At 43.8% G+C, this 20,050-nt stretch overlaps 1 protein-coding gene across 2 annotated transcripts in view; it reads left to right on the forward strand.

Moving 5' to 3' along the window:
- Positions 1 to 20,050, forward strand: part of AGBL3 (AGBL carboxypeptidase 3) — a 229,155-nt gene that overhangs the window by 191,814 nt on the left and 17,291 nt on the right. For both annotated transcript variants that reach the window (XM_040345660.1, XM_040345661.1), the window contains exon 15: positions 9,547 to 9,663. In XM_040345660.1, coding sequence (XP_040201594.1) covers positions 9,547 to 9,663 — 117 coding nt within the window. The remainder of the gene's footprint in view (positions 1 to 9,546; positions 9,664 to 20,050) is intronic.

Raw genomic sequence — 20,050 nt, forward strand, 5'->3', positions numbered from 1 at the left:
AATTGTTGTGCATAAAATGCCAGGACAATTGAAAACCCCCCCAAATGACCCCATTTTGGAAAGTAGACACCCCAAGCTATTTGCTGAGAGGCATCTTAAGTCCATGGAATATTTTAGATTTTGACCCAAGTTGCGGGAAATATAAATGTATATATATATATATATATTTTTTTTTGCGCAAAGTTGTCACTAAATGATATATTGCTCAAACATGCCATGGGCATATGTGGAATTACACCCCAAAATGCATTCTGCTGCTTCTCCTGAGTACGGGGATACCACATGTGTGAGACTTTTTGGGAGCCTAGCCGCGTACGGGACCCCAAAAACCAATCACCGCCTTCAGGCTTTCTAAGGGTGTAAATTTTTGATTTCACTCCTCACTACCTATCACAGTTTCGAAGGCCATAAAATGCCAAAATAGCACAAAAAAAACCCAAATGACCCCATTTTGGAAAGAAGACACCCCAAGGAAACTGCTGAGAGGCATGTTGAGTCCATTGATTTTTTTTTTTTTTGTCCAAAGTGATTGAATAATGAGAAAAAAAAAAAGAAAAATGTGTCACTAAATGATATATTGCTCACACATGCCATGGTTATATGTGGAGTTGCACCCTAAAATACATTCTGCTGCGTCTCCTGAGTACGGGGATACCACATGTTTGGGACTTTTTGGGAGCCTAGCTGCGTACGGGACCCCGAAAACCAAGCACCGCCTTCAGCATTTCTAAGGGCGCAAATTTTTGATTTCACTCCTCACTACCTATCACAGTTTCGAAGGCCATAAAATGCCAAAATAGCACAAAAAAACCCCAAATGACCCCATTTTGGAAAGTAGACACCCCAAGCTATTTGCTGAGAGGCATGTTGAGTCCATGGAATATTTAATTTTTTTGCCCCAAGTGATTGAATCATGACCAAAAAAAATTAAAATAAAAAAATGTACAAAACATTGTCACTAAATGATATATTTCTCACACATGCCATGGTTATATGTGGAATTGCACCCCAAAATACATTCTGCTACTTCTCCTGAGTACGGGGATACCACATGTGTGGGACTTTTTGGGAGCCTAGCCGCGTATGAGACCCCGAAAACCAAGCACCGCCTTCAAGATTTCTAAGGACATAAATTTTTGATTTCACTCACACAAATCTTGAAGGCAGTGCTTGGTTTTCGGGGCCCCGTACGCGGCTAGGCTCCCAAAAAGTCCCACACATGTGGTATCCCCGTACTCAGGAGAAGCAGCAGAATGTATTTTGGGGTGCAATTCCACATATAACCGTGGCATGTGTGAGAAATATATCATTTAGTGACAACGTTTTGTATTTTTTTTTTTTTGGTCATTATTCAGTGACTTGGGGCAAAAAAAAAAAATATTCCATGGACTCAACATGCCTCTCAGCAAATAGCTTGGGGTGTCTACTTTCCAAAATGGGGTCATTTGGGGGGGTTTTGTGCTGTTTTGGCATTTTATTGCCTTCGAAACTGTGATAGGTAGTGAGGAGTGAAATCAAAAATTTATGCCCTTAGAAATCCTGAAGGCGGTGATTGGTTTTCGGGGTCCCGTACGCGGCTAGGCTCCCAAAAAGTCCCACACATGTGGTATCCCCGTACTCAGGAGAAGCAGCAGAATGTATTTTGGGGTGCAATTCCACATATAACCGTGGCATGTGTGAGAAATATATCATTTAGTGACAACGTTTTGTATTTTTTTTTTTTTGGTCATTATTCAGTGACTTGGGGCAAAAAAATTAAATATTCCATGGACTCAACATGCCTCTCAGCAAATAGCTTGGGGTGTCTACTTTCCAAAATGGGGTCATTTGGGGGGGTTTTGTGCTGTTTTGGCATTTTATTGCCTTCGAAACTGTGATAGGTAGTGAGGAGTGAAATCAAAAATTTATGCCCTTAGAAATCCTGAAGGCGGTGATTGGTTTTCGGGGTCCCGTACGCGGCTAGGCTCCCAAAAAGTCCCACACATGTGGTATCCCCGTACTCAGGAGAAGCAGCAGAATGTATTTTGGGGTGCAATTCCACATATGCCCATGGCATATGTGAGAAATATATCATTTAGTGACAACGTTTTGTAAAAAATTTTTTTTTTTTTTTTTTTGGTCATTATTCAATCACTTGGGGCCATAAAATTAAATATTCCATGGACTCAACATGCCTCTCAGCAAATAGCTTGGGGTGTCTTCTTTCCAAAATGGGGTCATTTGGGGGGGTTGTGTGACATCTTGGCATTTTATGGCCTTCAAAACTGTGATAGGTAGTGATAGGTAGTGAGGAGTGAAATCAAAAATGTATGCCCTTAGAAATCTTGAAGGCGGTGCTTTGTTTTCGGGGCCCCGTATGCGGCTAGGCTCACAAAAAGTCCCACATATGTGGTATCCCCGTACTCGGGAGAAGCAGCAGAATGTATTTTGGGGTGCAATTCCACATATAACTATGGCATGTGTGAGCAATATATCATTTAGTGACAACTTTGTGCAAAAAAAAATCAGTTTGTCATATTCCCGCAACTTGTGTCAAAATATAAAATATTCCATGGACTCGACATGCCTCTCAGCAAATAGCTTAGGGTGTCTACTTTCCAAAATGGGGTCATTTGTTTTTTTTTTGCTATTTTGGCATTTTATGGCCTTCGAAACCTTGATAGGTAGTGAGGAGTGAAATCAAAAATTTGTGCCCTTAGAAATGCTGAAGGCGGTGCTTGGGTTTTGGGGCCCCGTATGCGGCTAGGCTCCCAAAAAGTCCCAGACATGTGGTATCCCCGTACTCAGGAGAAGCAGCAGAATGTATTTTGGGGTGCAATTCCACATATAACCATGGCATGTGTGAGAAATATATCATTTAGTGACAACTTTTTGTAAACATTTTTTTTTTTTTTTTTTTTTCGTCATTATTCAATCACTTGGGACAAAAAAATTAAATATTCAATGGACTCAACATGCCTCTCAGCAGTTTCCTTGGGGTGTCTACTTTCCAAAATGGGGTCATTTGGGGGGGTTTTGTACTGCCCTGCCATTTTAGCACCTCAAGAAATGAGATAGGCAGTCATAAAATAAAAGCTGTGTAAATTCCAGAAAATGTACCCTAGTTTGTAGACGCTATAACTTTTGCGAAAACCAATAAATATACGCTTATTGCGATTTTTTTTACTAAAGACATGTGGCTGAATACATTTTGGCCTAAATGTTTGACTAAAATTTAGTTTATTCGATTTTTTTTACTTTTTGTTATAAGAAAAATCATTTTTTTTCAAAATTTACGGTCTTTTTGCGTTTATATCGCAAAAAATAAAAATCGCAGAGGCGATCAAATACCATCAAAATAAAGCTCTATTTGTGGGAAGAAAAGGACGCAAGTTTCGTTTCGGTACAACATTGCATGACCGCGCAATTACCAGTTAAAGCAGCGCATTGCCAAATTGTAAAAACACCTCTGGTCTTTAGACAGCGTATTGGTCCGGGGCTTAAGTGGTTAAGAAACCGAAAAACAGTCGTGTGTACGCGGGATTACTCTCATTTGCTGCATGCTTGTTCCAGGTTTGTGACTGTGACTGAAATATTGAAGCTAGTAAACTATCATAAAACAGGCCCTCAAGGGCCACTATTATGCAATGACATGTACTTTTGAAAATTATACCTATAAATCAAATGCATGAATGGACCCAATAGCAAATAAACCGTTGCAAGAGCCCCACCTGCTGGTCACATAATATAATGTTATGAAAATTACAAACAGCACAGTGCTCAGAGCATAAATGAATAATCTCCACTTGGCCAAATGAAGTGAAGTGTTGTCATTCCTATGTCTTGAATTATCTGAATTCTTCTTCAAGAAGGAGCTGTAAAATCAAAATGATATCAGAAAGGAGGATGTCAAATCTCTTTTAGAAAGCAGAGAAATTAAAATGTCTTCCCGTGGTTCTGTTCATTGATCTTCATTTATACCTCCTATGAAAGAACAACGGGTGCTTTTGCTGTTTTGTGTAAAGTACTGTAATATTTGTTTTAACTTCTATTAAGACTGTTACATTGTTTAATCCAGGCATGCATGGAATCTAATTGTATTTTTTATTTTAATGCTTGCTAGCCGGGTAAGGAGGATAATACATGGCAGGTGGGGAACAAATATATGTTTAAATGTAATTGTTATAGATTGCATTATTATTGCAGCTTATTAATACCTTTGCAAACAAATCAAGTATAAAATGAAACTCCTTTTCTTAATGTTGTTACAAAGCAATTTTAAAAAGTTTAGTGCAAATATTACATTATGAAACCCCGGGTGTTTACATATTGCTACTTTATGCTTCCGAAGAGCAAGGAAATCATTAACCATTAAAGAGATAATGGGTGACGTTATAAAAATCATGCCACAACTCTATACCTAGAACCTGGATTGCAGCTCAAGTACATGGTAGCACGTAAAACTTTTGTTCAGTATGTATATAACTCTTTCCAACACGCTCTCTGAAGTGCAATATATGAAATCATTTTTGCTGATGATGGAGGCTTTAAATACAAGAAGGCAATATGAGCATTAAAGGGGTTGTAAAGACAAAAATATTTTCCTCTTAAATTAAAGTCTGACAGTAGCTGATAAAGTAAAAAGTAATGTTTTGCATTATAACTAGTTTGATACCTGTTGAAATCGAGCTGTTTTATTCACATCCAGCACTCCTGAATCGTTATTCTCACTGATTTCCTGGTTTGCGGTGCGCATTCATTCTTGCTACATCACGGCCTAATGGGAACTACAGTTCCCATTAGGCTTAGCCTCCATGCCTGTGAGGGATAAGAGAGCATCTTCACGCAGGGCTGTAGTCATAGGGAGGGGGTGAGCACATTCTGCTTTCCACCATGCAAAACGGCTCAGATGCTGGTGGAAAGCAAGAAGAGGAGAGACAGGAAATGGCATTTTCAAACCTGGATTACTGTATTTTGCAGGTCAAACGGAAAAACGAGGTAATTGATATTTAAATGCTCTAGCTTACAGCAATCAATTGATCTAATAAAAAACGAACCTTTAGTGTTCCTTTAAAATAACTGTTTTTTTAAATACCTAAATCAAAGCATCCCTATAGGAAAAAGGGTAATACTTAATCTTTGCTGTTTCCATGATCTACACTGGCTGAAAAATCTTCATCATTTGACACTTTTGGGAGTGTAAGATACCTGGCCCCGCTCTGCACACTGTGGTTTCTTCCTATGTTAGGACACAGTAGTGATGTAGGGGCTGGGGGAAGGAACCACAATGGGGGACCAGACGTCCAACACACATGGAAATGTGCTGAATACTGAGGATGTTTCAGCCAGCATGGCTCCTTAAGACAGTGAAGTCTCGTACACACGTCGTACACACGAAACACATCGTTTTGCTCGTCAAGCTCCTTGTGAAGCCGCCGAGGATCTCGGCGAGCCAAATTTTCCCATTACCGTCGAGGAAAAAGAAGACATGCTTTCTTTTTGGCCCGACGAGATCCTCGGCGGTTTCCTCGTTGAAAAGTGTACACACGACCGGTTTCCTCGGCAAAAAAAAAAACCCAGCAAGCTTCTTGCTAGTTTTTGCCGAGAAACTCGGCCGTGTGTACGAGGCCTGAAGGTTGGTGGCCCAGATGGAGTAAAGACTGGTGTCTTTGATTTGGTGATTTAAAAAAGTAACAGAGACTCTTATGCCCCGTACACACGATCGGATTTTCCGTTGGAAAAACCTTGGATGGTTTTTCCGACGGAATTCCGCTCAAGCTTGGCTTGCATACACACGGTCACACAAAAGTTCTCTGAACTTTCGTTCGTCAAGAATGCGGTGACGTACAACACTACGACGAGCCGGGAAAATTAAGTTTAGTGCTTCTGAGCATGCATCGAATTGTTTCCAAACATGCGTCGGAATTTTGCGCGCCGGAATTGCTACAGACAATCGAATTTTTAAAATCCAGTTCTCAATCTTTTGCTGGCGGAAATTTCGACAGCAAAAGTCCTATGGAGCATACACATGGTCAGAAATTCCGTTCAAAAGCTCACATCTGACTTTTGCTGGCGGAATTTCCAATCGGGCATAAGGGTTTATGATGTGGAGTGAAAAATAGAGTTGAAAGCCTGTTGCTGACCTCTCTTTATGGAAAAATTGGTGGCTTGTCTGTCATGTAGATCCTCTAGAAAAGGACAACCAGCAGTAAAAACAAACCAAACTCTCCTAGGCTTAAAAATGTATAGGTAGTTTGCTCACACAAAGGCCAGAGGTTTGGGAACAACTCAATGGAAAAGAAGAGAAGATGACTGCATCATTGAGTCTGAAGGGGGATCACCTGCCCTACGTTAGAAGCAAGTAAGCTTGTTTCTGGTAGATGCGTTCTTCAATGTTTCCGACCAAATCGAATGCATTTTATGGCATGTAAAATCTATTTCAAGGCTTTAAAGAACAACTAACATTTTTTTTGTATTTATTTAACTCCCCAGGGGACCAATTGCATACAACATTTGGTCCCATTCTGATTGGTGACCCCATTATTCCCTAAAAACACGTATATATGCTGTCTGTACCCCTTTTGAAGCCCCCGATCATGGGGGCTCCTTTGGGGGGAGGTACAGCCAGAAAAGAGACCCTTGCCTTCCTCTAAGCTGCATGATCTGCCACTAATATATATGAACAATCAGTGCTACATAATAGTAAAAGATCATTTAGAGCTCTGTGTAAAGTATCTGCCTGGGGCCTATACAGTGCATCTTTTCTGCAAACTTTTCTGGTCTGATGAAACAATGTTTAAACTCTTTGGCCTGAATGGCAAGCGTCATGTCTGGAGGAAACCTGGCATGGCTAATCACCTGGCCAACACCATTCCTACAGTGAAGCATGGTGGTGGCAGCATCATGCTGCAGGGATGTTTTTCAGCGGCATGAACTGGGAGACTAGTCAGGATTGAGGGAAAGATGAATGCAGCAATGTACAGAGACATCCTTGATGAAAACCTGCTCCAGAGAGCTATAGACACCAGTCTGGAGCGAAGGTTCATCTTCCAACAGGACAACGACCCTAAGCACACAGCCAAGATAACAACGGAGTGACTACAGGACAACTCTGTAAATGTCCTTGAGTGGCACAGCCAGAGCCCAGACTTGAACCCAATTGAAAATCTATTGGGAGATCGGAAAATGGCTGTGCACCGACGCTGCCCATCCAACCTGATGGAGCTTGAGGGGTCCTGCAAAGAAGAATGGGCGAAACTGCCCAAAAATAGGTGTGCCACGCTTGTAGTATCATACTCAAAAAGACTTGAGGCTGTAATTGGGTGCCAAAGGTGCTTCAACAGAGTATTGAGCAAAGGCTATGAATACTTATGTACATGGGATTGTTTCATTTTTTATTTTTAATAAATTTGCTAAGATTTCAAACAAACGTCTTTCACGTTGTCATTATGGGGTATTGTTTATAGAATTTTGAGGAAAATCATGAATTTAATCCATTTTGGAATATGTAACATAACAAAATGTGGAAAAAGTGAAGCGCTGTGAATACTTTCCAGATGTACTGTACAAGCAGCTGCAGATACAATGCACAGAGCTGCAACTCCAAATGATCTTTTACTATTTTAAAAGCGAAAGCAGCACTGCCAATATATTCAAAACCCTTAGAGAGCACTCAGACCTGCTTCTCTTTATATGTCTATCAGGGTGGTGTGTACACATCCACAGCCTGGTCGATGGATCACTATCTGAGCTTTTTCTATTTATGAATGAGGATTAATAATTTGGGGCTGGCGCCGTGTATAACACAGCCTGAGACTGCTGTTCTCTCATTCATAAAGCTGAAAGCTCACACAGCACTGCGTTAAAGTTTTATCTATTGGCCGGTCATGTATATGTAAAGGCAGCCCTGATAGACACACTAAAGGCAAATAGACTGTCCACTTTGCAAAGTGCAATTGCCCTTAGAGCTTAGTAAATGAGGTAAAGCTTCACTTTTTACAGAATACCCAATCACATGCAAGGAAAATATTTAAAAAAGCATTTTTTGGACATGATTGGATAATGGGAGTCAGCGGACTGCACTCACAGACCAACAGACCAGCGTGCACTCGCAGAATAACGGACCTGCGTGCACTCGCAGACCAGCGTGCACTCAAAGACCAACGGACCTGCGTGCACTCGCAGACCAGATACATTCTGCTAGAGAGCTTGTGTTTTTAAAAAAACAACATACAGTGGAACCTTGGATTAGGAGCATAATCCGTTCCAGGAGAATGCTTGTAATCCAAAGCACTCGCATATCAAAGAGAGTTTCTCCATAGAAGTCAATGGAAATGGAAATAATTTGTTCCGCATTGATTTCAATGCCATTCAATACCGCATGTGGCCAGAGGTGGGGGGCGCCGGAGAGCTTCGGAAATACGCTAGGACAGCTCGGCTGACCTTGGAAAGGCTCAGAAAACACCCGGGAACGGGGTATTTCCGAGTGATTCAGAGTATTTCCAAACCATTCCGAGTGTCACCCGTGCCTCTGGCCAAATGCGGTACTACACACCCCATTAGCTTGAATTCTGCTCGTTTTGCGAGACAACGCTCAGAGTCAGATTTTTTTTTTTTAAATTGCTCATCTTTCAAAATGCTTGTTAACGGCGTTACTCGTAAACCAAGGTTTCACTGTAATTTATGGCTGGATCACCAGATAAAAGTAGAAGGAAGAAAGTATAAAAAAAAAGGAAACTAATGCAGCCATCACATTTATGAATTGGTAAGCTGCAAAGTAATAAATGTTTGGTTTCGGGTTTAACTACTGTATGCTGTAATGATAGATCTTCTTTAACTGATCAACATACATTCTTTGACTAAGCGCTGCGCAAACTGTTGGCGCTATATAAATCCTGTATAATAATATTAATAATATGCTGCTGCAAACATTCAGTCCTGCTTCACACTGCATACCGCATGTGATTCGCACAGGAATCACATTGCATTCCTGTGCAAATTACATGCGATTCTTTGCGGTGCGATTTGAGCTCATTTATTTTGAAGGGCTCAAATCGCACCACCTCCACGTGAGAAAGGTGCGGGCAGCTTTTTTTGTACGCAACTGGAATGTGATTGCATGAGTGTTTACACCTATGCGATCCGGTTCATGCAAACACTACATTTTGCAACCTGCATATTGGTTGTCATTAACTCTTCATTGACACCCGCAGCAAATCACATGAACACAGTGCGATTGCTATGCGGTGCAGGAAATGCCCAGGGATCGCTGCGTTTCTCGCACTGCATCAATGTGAACCAGGGCTCAGAGGTTTTTTTTTCAACTCTGATAGCAGTCTTTAGATTTATCAGAAGCTTGCAGTGATTCTTGCATGTGATATGGTCTTTGGAAAGTGAAGCTTTACCTCATTTACTAAGCTCTGGAGCAACTGCAAAGTGCACAGTCTATTTGCCTTTAGTAAATCAACCCCTTTGTGTCTGAAGATCAGCTTTAACAGAAGTTTATGTGCCTGGCAGGGGGACACAGATGTGTATATGGTGATCACTTATATATTTTTGTTTTGCCAGGTGAAACAAAGTTCTTTAGAGACGCCAAAAAAAACTCAAAAAGGATCTAAACAAAATAAAGCTACCTGGTCTAAAAAGCAAAGCGAGCCGCTGCTCCAAGATCTGAATGCAAAGAAGGTATGTGTCAATGTCATTTGGTTTATACTTTCCTGGGTGTCGCTAGACTTCTTATTCCATGCATCAGATACATGTAATATAATGCAGCTTACCAGTCCTTAGATGTGGTTGCTGCTTTTTTTTTTGGGGGGGGGGGGCATCTGTCTTCCCAGCACGCTCCTTACCACTTAAGGACCGCCTCCTGCACATATACGTCGGCAGAATGGCACGGCTGGGCACAGGCATGTACCTGTACGTCACCTTTAAAAGCCCAGCCGTGGGTCCGAAGTTCTGTGACCGCGGACCCGATCGCCGCCGGTGTCCCGCGATCGGTCACAGGAGCTGAAGAACGGGGAGATGTGTGTGTAAACACACCTTCCCCGTTCTTCTGTGTGGCAGTGACACTGATCGTCTGTTCCCTAAAATAGGGAACGACGATCAGTGACATCACGTCCCCCTACAGTAAGAATCACTCCCTAAGGCCCCTTTCACATGGGGCGGATCAGTAATGATCCGCCTCCGTATGCTCAGCGGGGATCGCTTCATTGATCCCCACTGAGCTGGCGGATGACAGGGCGGTCCCCGCACACTGTGCAGGGACCGCCCTGTCTTTTCTCCGCTCTCCCCTATGGGGGGATCAGATGAACACGGACCGTATGCCCGTGTTCATCCAATCCGATCTGCAGACGGAAGGAAAAATAGGGTTTTCTTCCGTCTGCAAAATCGGATCTTTGTGGAGGCGGACGAGATCGGGTGTCAGCGGATGTCCATCCGCTGACATCCGCGATCTCATATGGACCAATGTATGTCCCTTTTTCATCCGCAAACGGATGGATGAAAAAGCGGACGTACGGTCTGCAAGTGTGAAAGGGGCCTTAGGGCACACTTAACCTGCACACTGCTTTGGCTTAAATCCTGCTTATTTTGCGAGACAAACCGAGTCAGGATTTTTAAAAATGCAGTGCTCGTAGTGCGAAACGCTCGTTAACCGTGTTACTCGCAATCTGAGGTTCCACTGTATAGTGATCAGTAAAAAAAAAAATATGCAGTCACTTTACTAATGACACTTGCTGAGAAGGGGTTAACATCAGGGACGATCAAAGGGTTAATTGTGCGCCTGTATTTTTGTACAGTGTGGGATGTACTTTTACTGGAAGAAGACGTGGATCCTTGTCCTTGCTCTGCGGGAACACAGGATCCATGTCTTCCCTACTGACAACACGGCGATCTGCCTTGTTTACTGCCTCTGTCCTGAATGATCGGCAGGTCCCAGAGGACATTGAGTCATCGGTACCCGCTGAAGAGCTCCCTCAATGTATATTCTAGTGCAGAGGTGCCACCTTGTAGCAGTAAAGCTACTATAGGTTGGGCCTTAAGTGGTTAAAAAGCCTTAGATGGAGTTGGGCTATAAATTAGTCCTGACCTGACCTATAAATTAGTCCTGATCTGCAATTGTCATTCCAGTTCATCCCAAAGGTGTTTAATAGGGCTGAGTTCAGCTCTTTGTACAGTTCATTCACACCTAACCACGTATTGCTGGCCTTGTGCACAGAAGTAAAGCCATCCTGAAACTATGAACGGTTGCCACAAAGCTGAAAGTACTATAGGGCGGACCTCAAGTCTAATTTCTAAAATATCTTTGCATTTTGTAGTATTAACAGTACCATTCACTGAGTGATCCATATACTTTTAGCCATATAGGCCCGGATTCTCAGAGGACTTACGACAGCGCAGCGCCATGTACGCCGTTGTAAGTCCTAATCCAAGCCGTCGTATCTATGCGACTGATTCTTAGAATCAGTTACGCATAGATAACCATTAGATCCGACAGGCGTAAGGCTCTTACGCCTTCGGATCTAAAATGCAATTTTCTTTTTGTCCGCTAGGTGTCGCCGCCGTCGTTTTCCCCGTCGAGTATGCAAATTAGCTAGATACGCAAATTCCCGAATGTACGCGCGGCCGACGCAGTAAAGTTACAACGTTTACGTTAGGCTTGTCCCGGCGTAAAGTTGCCCCTGCTATATGAGGCACAATCAATGTTAAGTATGGCCGTCGTTCCCGCGTAGAGATTTAAAAATTCACGTCGTTTGCGTAAGTTGTCCGTGAATGGGGCTGGACGCCATTTACGCTCACGTCGAAACCAATGACGTCCTTGCGACGTCATTTAGCGCAATGCACGTCGGGAAATTTTAGGGACGGCGCATGCGCATTACGTTCGGCACGGGAACGCGCTTAATTTAAATGCGATACGCCCCCCTACCCACCTAATTTGAATTAGGCGGGCTTGCGCCGGGTGATTTACGCTACGCCACCGCAACTTTACAGGCAAGTGCTTTGTGAATAAAGCACTTGCCTGTAAAACTTGCGGCGGCGTAACGTAAATGAGATACGTTACGCCCGCCGACAATTATGCCGATCTACGAGAATCTGCCCCATAGTATACATTAGTGTTAGTGTATATACATAAGCTGGTTATTCCTACCCAGGATTGAGATAACTCCCTCCCCCTCTTTTTATCCTTGTATGACCTTAGCCTGATCATATAGTTGATAAAAGAAACAAAACAAGATGTCCTGGAATCTCTTATCTCAAAGACTCAGGCAGGGATCCACAGACACCCATCAAAAGATAAATATATAAGCATTTTTTGTCCTAAAATGCACCTATTTACACTTCTAGCTAAACTCTGCAAGCTCAGTACAGCATTATTATTTTTTTATTGAGCTAAAATGTAACCCATCATTTACAATGTGCCTGTGCACACAGGTGTGAAGACAAACGCAGAGTATTCCTCAGTAAAAAGGAAAATCTCCATTTTCCGGTCAGTATTTTCCACCAAATATGTGCATATGAGCGTAAATATAAATGTATTTTCTCTAGGAAGATATTGTGTGCACAAACACGCATATATGTGTAAATGTGCACATAAATAAATGCGAAGTCGCGCAAAACAAACACCTGAAATTACGTCCAAAAAAGCAGAGCCTTAAACAGGAGTACTGTGTGCAACAGGCCTTAAAGGTTTAGTCCACCAACCTTTTTTTGTTTAACCGATTCCCGACCGGCGCACGACGATGTACGTCGACAGAATGGCACGGCTGCGCAAATGGGCATACAGGTACGTCCACTTTCATTTGCGAGCCGTGTGGTCACGCGCCACCTGGCGGCGCGCCCACGACCCTGCCGTGAGCTCCGTGTCTGCGCCCACGGGACCCACAGACCTCATCGCCGCCGGTGTCCCGCGATCGGGTCACAGAGCTGAAGAACGGGGAGATGTTAGTGTAAACACAACATCTCCACGTTCTGCCTAGGTGACACTGTCACTGATCATGTTCCCTGTCATCGGGAACAACGATCAGTGACGTGTCACGACAAGCCACGCCCCCTAACAGTTACAAGCACTCCCTAGGACACACTTAACCAATTCAGTGCCCCCTACAGGTTAACCCCTTTACTGCCAGTGTAATTTTTACAGTATTCAGTGCATTTTTATAGTACTGATCGCTGTAAAAATAACAATGGTCCCAAAATGTTGTCAAAAGTGTCTGATGTGTCCGCCATAATGTCTCGATAAGTCACGATAAAAATCGCTGATCGTTGCCATTACTAGTAAAAAAAAAATATATTAATAAAAATGCCATAAAACTATCCCCTATTTTGTAGACACTATGGGCCAGATCCACATACATTTGGATCGGCGCAGCGTATCGGAGATACACTACGCCGCCGTACCTTACCTGGCGTATATTCGAATCCTCAGCGAGTTCGCGCCGTAAGTTAAGGCGGCGTAGTTTATTTCTGGCGGCGGATTTGAAATTGGGCGGGTTTCATTTAAATGAATGAAACTGCGCATGCGTCGTCCAGAAATTTCCCGCCGTGCTTTGCGCGAAATGACGTCGCAACAACGTATTTTTTTTAACTTAGACGTGAGTTACGTCCATCCCTATTCATGGATGACTTACGTAAAAAAAAAAAAAAATTTTGACGCGGGAACAACGGCCATACTTAACATGGCAAGTCTATCTATACGCCGCAAAATACCAGCTTTAACTATACGCCGGAAAAAGCCGACTACAGAGGACATTAGAAAATGCGACGGCCGCGCGTACGTTCGTGGATCGTCGTAAATCGCTAATTTGCATACCTGACGCGGAAAACGACGTGAACGCCACCCAGCGGGCGCCGAAGTATTGCATCTTAGATCCGAAGGCGTACGCCTGTCGGATCTAATCCCAGAAGCCGTCGTATCTTGTTTTGAGGATTCAAAACAACGTTACGACGCGGGAAATTTGAAAGTACGCCGGCGTATCAGTAGATACGCCGGCGTACTTCGTCTGTGGATCTGGCCCTATAACTTTTGCGCAAACCAATCAATAAATGCTTATTGCGGATTTTTTTAACCAAAAATATGTAGAAGAATACGTATCGGCCTAAACTGAGGGAAAAAAATTGTATATATATTTTTGGGGGATATTTATTATAGCAAAAAGTCAAAAATATAGCATTTTTATCAAAATTGACGCTCTATTTTTGTTTCTAGTGGAAAAAATTTAACCCGCAGAGGGTATCACCATAAGAAAGCTCTATTTGTGGGGGGCAAAAAAGACGTCAGTTTTGTTTGGGAGCCACGTCACACGACCACGCAATTGTCAGTTAAAGCAACGCAGTGCCGAATCACAAAAAGTGGCCTGGTCTTTAACCAGACAAATGGTCCAGGGCTGAAGTGGTTAATTGTAAGTTGACTGAGTAAGCCCCTGGCTTCTTACATGTCATGGATGCTTCATCATTGAGACCTGCCTGCCATAACTCCTGAGTCTTCTCCCAAAAAAAAATATAAAAAATCCAGCAAAGATTTTGGGAACCCATAATAATGAGGAGATCTCATCAATAAAGTCCCTGGGAGATAGAAACGATTGCCAGAGGGCTGAATTCTTCAGGCATCTACCAAACGTTGAAATAATCAGTTTTGGGTGTACTGAAGTTTTAGACTCACACATTTGGGTGTCCGTTTAATAAACTGTGAAGTTTTTTCTCCCTTCAGTTCACAGCAGTTCACGGCAGTTCTCATGAGGAGAATTATCTCCTCTGCAGCCGGTTTAATAAACTGAGAACTTCAGTTCTCAGATGGTGAACAGAGGTGAAGTTTTTTCTCTGAAAACAGCCGAGATCTGTGAAAAAGTGGGTGGACTGCCTGTAATCTCATGAGATATTGTGAGATTATGGTGCAAAAGTGAAAGTTTAAAAGAACATGTGATTAATGTTTTCAGACATGTGATAACATATTATATATATATATATATATATATATATATATATATATATATAAAATTACACACACATACATATATATATATATATATATATATATATATATATATATATATATATATACTGTGTGTATGTGTATATATATATATATATATATATATATATATATATACATACATATATACCGTATTTATCAGCCTATTGTGCGCACCCGCGTATAGCGCGCACCCCTACTCTGGATGTGAAATTCCTGAATTTTATTTATTTTGTATTACTTACAGTTTTGGTGTCTTGCCTGGCGTCCATCGGCGGCCTTGTCCGGTCCGGTGTCCGTCTGCGGCCTTCGTGGTGTCCTCCCCGTTGCTCCTGCGCTGTCTCTGAGCCGATCCCTGCTTCCTGCGCTGTGTTTGAACGCCGCCACCGCCAACATATACCGAGCGCAGTACACTCGAGCACGCTGGGCTCCTCTCGCATAACCTAGAAGGGAGCCGAGCCTGGCCGACTGTACCCGAGTGTACTGCGCTCGGTATATGTCCGTGGCGGCGTTCAAACACAGCGCGGGAAGCAGGGATCGGCGGCAAAGTTAAAACACAGTGCGGGAAGCAAGTATCGGCGTATATCGCGCACCCACAATTTTGCCCTGATTTTAAGGGCAAAAAAGTGCGCGGTATACGCCGATAAATACGGTATATATGTGTGTGTGTGTATATATATATATATATATATATATATATATATATATATATATATATATATATATATATATATATATATATATATATACACACACACACACACGTGTTATATAGATACTGTATGTATATATATATATATATATATATATATATATATATACATACACACACACACACACACACACACGTATATTGTTGTTAATATTCATTTTTAACCCACTGGTGTTGAAATTAGGAAGAAATAAGCCTTCTTCCTCTTATCACACCAGCTTCTCTCCCAGATTCTCCACCTCTGAGCTGGTGAATCTGGAAGGGAGATATTTCAGGTGAAGAGCTGTGAAATCTTCAGATCACGGTTTATTAAACTGGCCGTTTGTGACAAAACATCCATGTGATGTGATGTGAAGTGGAGAATGTGTTCTCTGCTCCTTATCACAGTTTATTAAACCGGCAATGCTCTGTGATAAGCAGTGATCAGCCGTGATCATCATGATCTCGGCTTATCACGGTTTATTAAACGTACACCTGGTTGAGAACCTATATTAAAACCAATATTTCTATTGCACACTACTACAACACAATTATGTCCTGTATGTATGCAGTCTGATGAGGAGGCACTTGTGGGCACTGATGAGGCTGCACTGATAGGCAATGGTAACCGGTGTAGTGTCACAGTTTGCTGCCTATCCTAGAATGCTGCGGAAGTCACGTGGCGGCCAACTGCGCATGCGCGATGCGTTCCAAACGCAAGTGCGATGCGTTCCAATTGATTTTCGACAGTACACACCAGCGAAGCCGTCATTCAGGGCGACGTGGACTCAGGGGAAAGTGGCCAGTCGGCCTCACGTCCTCGCTTCGCTCGGACGGCTCGCTCCGCTCGCTTGGCCTCCTGGCTCTTTTTTTAACATCCTCCAATCCACGGGGATGTTAAGGAAAGAGCCTGGATGCCGACCGAGGTTTCACTGGTGTGCACTGTCGTGAATGCATTGGAACGCATCGCATTTGCGTTTGGAACGCATCGCGCATGCGCAGTTGGCCACCACGTGACTTCCGGAGCATTCTAGGATAGGCAGCAAACTGTGACAATACACTGGCAATGATAGGTGACACTGAGGCACTAATTGACAGCACTGGTGGGCACTGTTGGGACAGCACTGATAATCGGGACAGCACTATAATCGGTGCCCTGATTATCAGTGTACATGCCCCTTTTAGAGAAGCTGGCTATCGGCTCTCTTCACCTCATGCTGTCAGCATGAGGAAAGCAGTGCCGATAACGGCTTTTATTTGCATCTGTAATCAGCTTTGATTGGACACAGCTGATCACGTGGTAAAGAGCCGCTGAGTGGCTCTTCACCTCAGCCTGTGAACAGCAGTGTCCTCCGGACACTGTGATCACAGGGCATGCCACAGATCATGGGTCATGTGACAGCCTCCCAGAACAAGGTCCATTTGCTGAAATAGCTTCCCTATCTGGCACTTCTGGATTTCCTGCTCTCCTGCTGGGCTCTGTGGTTCCTTTTTCTGGCCAATACATCACAATTGTGTCCAAATATGACATCTGGCTCTCGTTTACATTGAACATGGCTTTGAAATCATGCAACTTCACCTGAAGCCGCACAATTTCAAAGCAGCATGTCCATGCGACTTCGGGTGTGACTTGAAAGACATCTGTGCGGCGTCATGCACAGATGTCTATTAAAGTTGCACCCAAAATCGGCAAAAGTAGTGTAGGAACTACTTTAGCAAAGTCAGTGTCGCACTGATTGTAACAATGCCATTGCCTGGACTAGGCTGAGACATGTCAAATCGCATGACAAATCAGTTCAGTGTGAACGAGAGCTCAGGGGGAGATTTGTGGCGGCAACCAGGTGAGGAGTACAAAGACAAGTGTGTCTTGCCTACAGTCAAGCATGGTGGTGAGAGTGTTATGGTCTGGGGCTACATGAGTGCTGCCAGCACTGGGGAGCTACAGTTCATTGATGTAACCATGAATGCCAACATGTACTGTGACATACTGAAGCAGAGCATGATCCCCTCCCTTCGGAGACTGGGCCGTAAGGGAGTATTCCATCATGATAATGACCCCAAACACACCTCCAAGACAACCACTGCCTTGCTAAAGAAGCTGAGGGTAAAGTTGATGGACTGGCCAAGCATATCTCCAGACCTAAACCCTATTGAGCACCTGTGGGAAGGTGGAAGAGTGCAAGGTCTCTAACATCCACCAGCTCTGTGATGTCGTCATGGAAGAGTGGAAGAGGATTCCAGTGGCAACCTGTGAAGCTCTAGTGAACTCCAAGAGGGTTAAAGCAGTGCTGGAAAATAATGGTGGCCACACAAAATATTGACACTTTGTGCCCAATTAGGACATTTTCACCTAGGGGTGTACCCACTTTTGTTGCCAGCGGTTTAGACATTAACCACTTCCAGCCTGGTCAATAGTAAATTGACGTCCGGAAGTGGTTCTGTTATCCTGAAAGGACGTCTATTGACGTCCAGGACGTCTATTGACGTCTCGTGGGGGCGCGCAGCTCCGCGATCAGTGATGCAGGGTGTCAGTCTGACACCCTGCATCTCGGATCTCGGTAAAGAGCCTCTGGCGGAGGCTCTTTACCACGTGATCAGCCGTGTCCAATTACGGCTGATCACGATGTAAACGGGAAGAGCCGTTGATCGGCTCTTCCTCACTCGCGTCTGACAGACGCGAGTAGAGGAGAGCCGATCGCTGGCTCTCCTGACGGGGGGTATACGCTGATTGTTTATCAGTGTAGCCCCCCCGGATGCCCACACTGGACCACCCCAGGGAAGCCACCAGGACCACCAGCGAAGGGGGCAACATTTGGATGGCCATTTATGTACCCCATGGCCATCCACATGTTAAAAAATATTCGCAATAGATGCCAATCAGTGCCAACAAATGGGCACTGACTGGCAAAAAATATAAAACAAGTGATACCCAGCAATGCCACCATCAGTGCCACCCCTCAGTGTCCATCAGTGCCACCTCTCAGTGCCCATCCATGCCCATCAGTGCCCACCTATCAGTGCCCATCTATGCCACCTATCAATGCCACCCATAAGTACCCATCAGTGTGTGCCCATCAGTGCCGCATACCAGCACCGCCTATCTGTGACCATCATCAGTGCCACCTCATTGGTGCCCATCGGTGCCACCTTATCAGTGCCCATCAGTGCAGCCATATCAGTGCCCGTGATTGAAGAAGAAAACGTACTTATTTACAAAAAAAATTAACAGAAAAAAAATGTCGGCCTTTTTTTTAGTTGTTGCGCAAAAAAAAAAAAAAAAAACGCAGGGGTGATCAAATACCACCAAAAGAAAGCTCTATTTGTGGGAATTTTGTGAGATACTGTACACTTGAAAACGTTGAACGCTCCTGAACATGTGTTCAGACGTGTTTGAGCGTTTCACGTTTTTTTTTCTGCCTGAAAATCTCTCTAAAAAACGCACTTGTGATGGGGTTTTTTTTTTTTTTTGCCTCTATACTCTCCTCTCCTCTTGAAATATGCCTCCTAACCCCCCTGGGGGTATTCCCGAGTCTGACTCGGGGTTACATTTTTGTGCTGCGATCGGTAACCCTGAGTCAGACTCGGGCTCGCCTCGCAGAATCCACAGGCTTGGTTTACTTGCCTAGTCCCTGGATCCATCGATGCCACCGCGCTGTGTGAGCGAGCGAGTCCTCGCTCAAATTCACATAGTGCCTCTGTGTGCCGCCGATCTCCGTTCCCTGCGACGTTACGACGCACAGGGGCGGAGAACGGCGCCAAATTCAAAAAGGTAAACAAACACATTGGGCTAGATTCAGATATGTTAGCGGATCTTTAGATCCGCGTAACCTATCTGATTTACGTTACGCCGGCGCAAGTTTTTGAGGCAAGTGCTTTATTCAGAAAGCACTTGCCTCTAAAGTTGCGGCGGCGTATCGTAAATCCCCCCGCGGAATTCAAATTCCGCGGCTAGGGGGTGTATAAAATTTAAATCAGGCGCGCCCCCGTGCCGAACGAACTGCGCATGCGCCGTCCGCTAAATTTCCCAGCGTGCATTGCTCCAATTGACGTTGCTAGGACGTCATTGGTTTCGACGTGAACGTAAATTACGTCCATCCGTATTCGCGAACGACTTACGCAAACGACGTAAAAAAATCAAAACTCGGCGCGGGAACGACGCCCATACTTAACATTAGCTACCCCTCATATAGCAGGGGTAACTATACGCCGGAAAAAGCCGAACGCAAACGACGTAAAAAAAAAGCGCCGGGCGGTCGTTCGTTTCTGAATCAACTCCTCATTTGCATATTCCTCATTCCTCATTTACACACACCCCTTGTCCCTAGTGGTCTGCCCAGTGTTCTGCATGTACTTTTATATAATAAAAACTGTTCTTTCTCCCTGCAAACTGTAGATTGTCCATAGCAACCAAAAGT

This window comes from Rana temporaria, chromosome 3 (genome assembly GCF_905171775.1).
Source record: "Rana temporaria chromosome 3, aRanTem1.1, whole genome shotgun sequence".
Taxonomy (NCBI): Eukaryota; Metazoa; Chordata; class Amphibia; order Anura; family Ranidae; genus Rana; species Rana temporaria.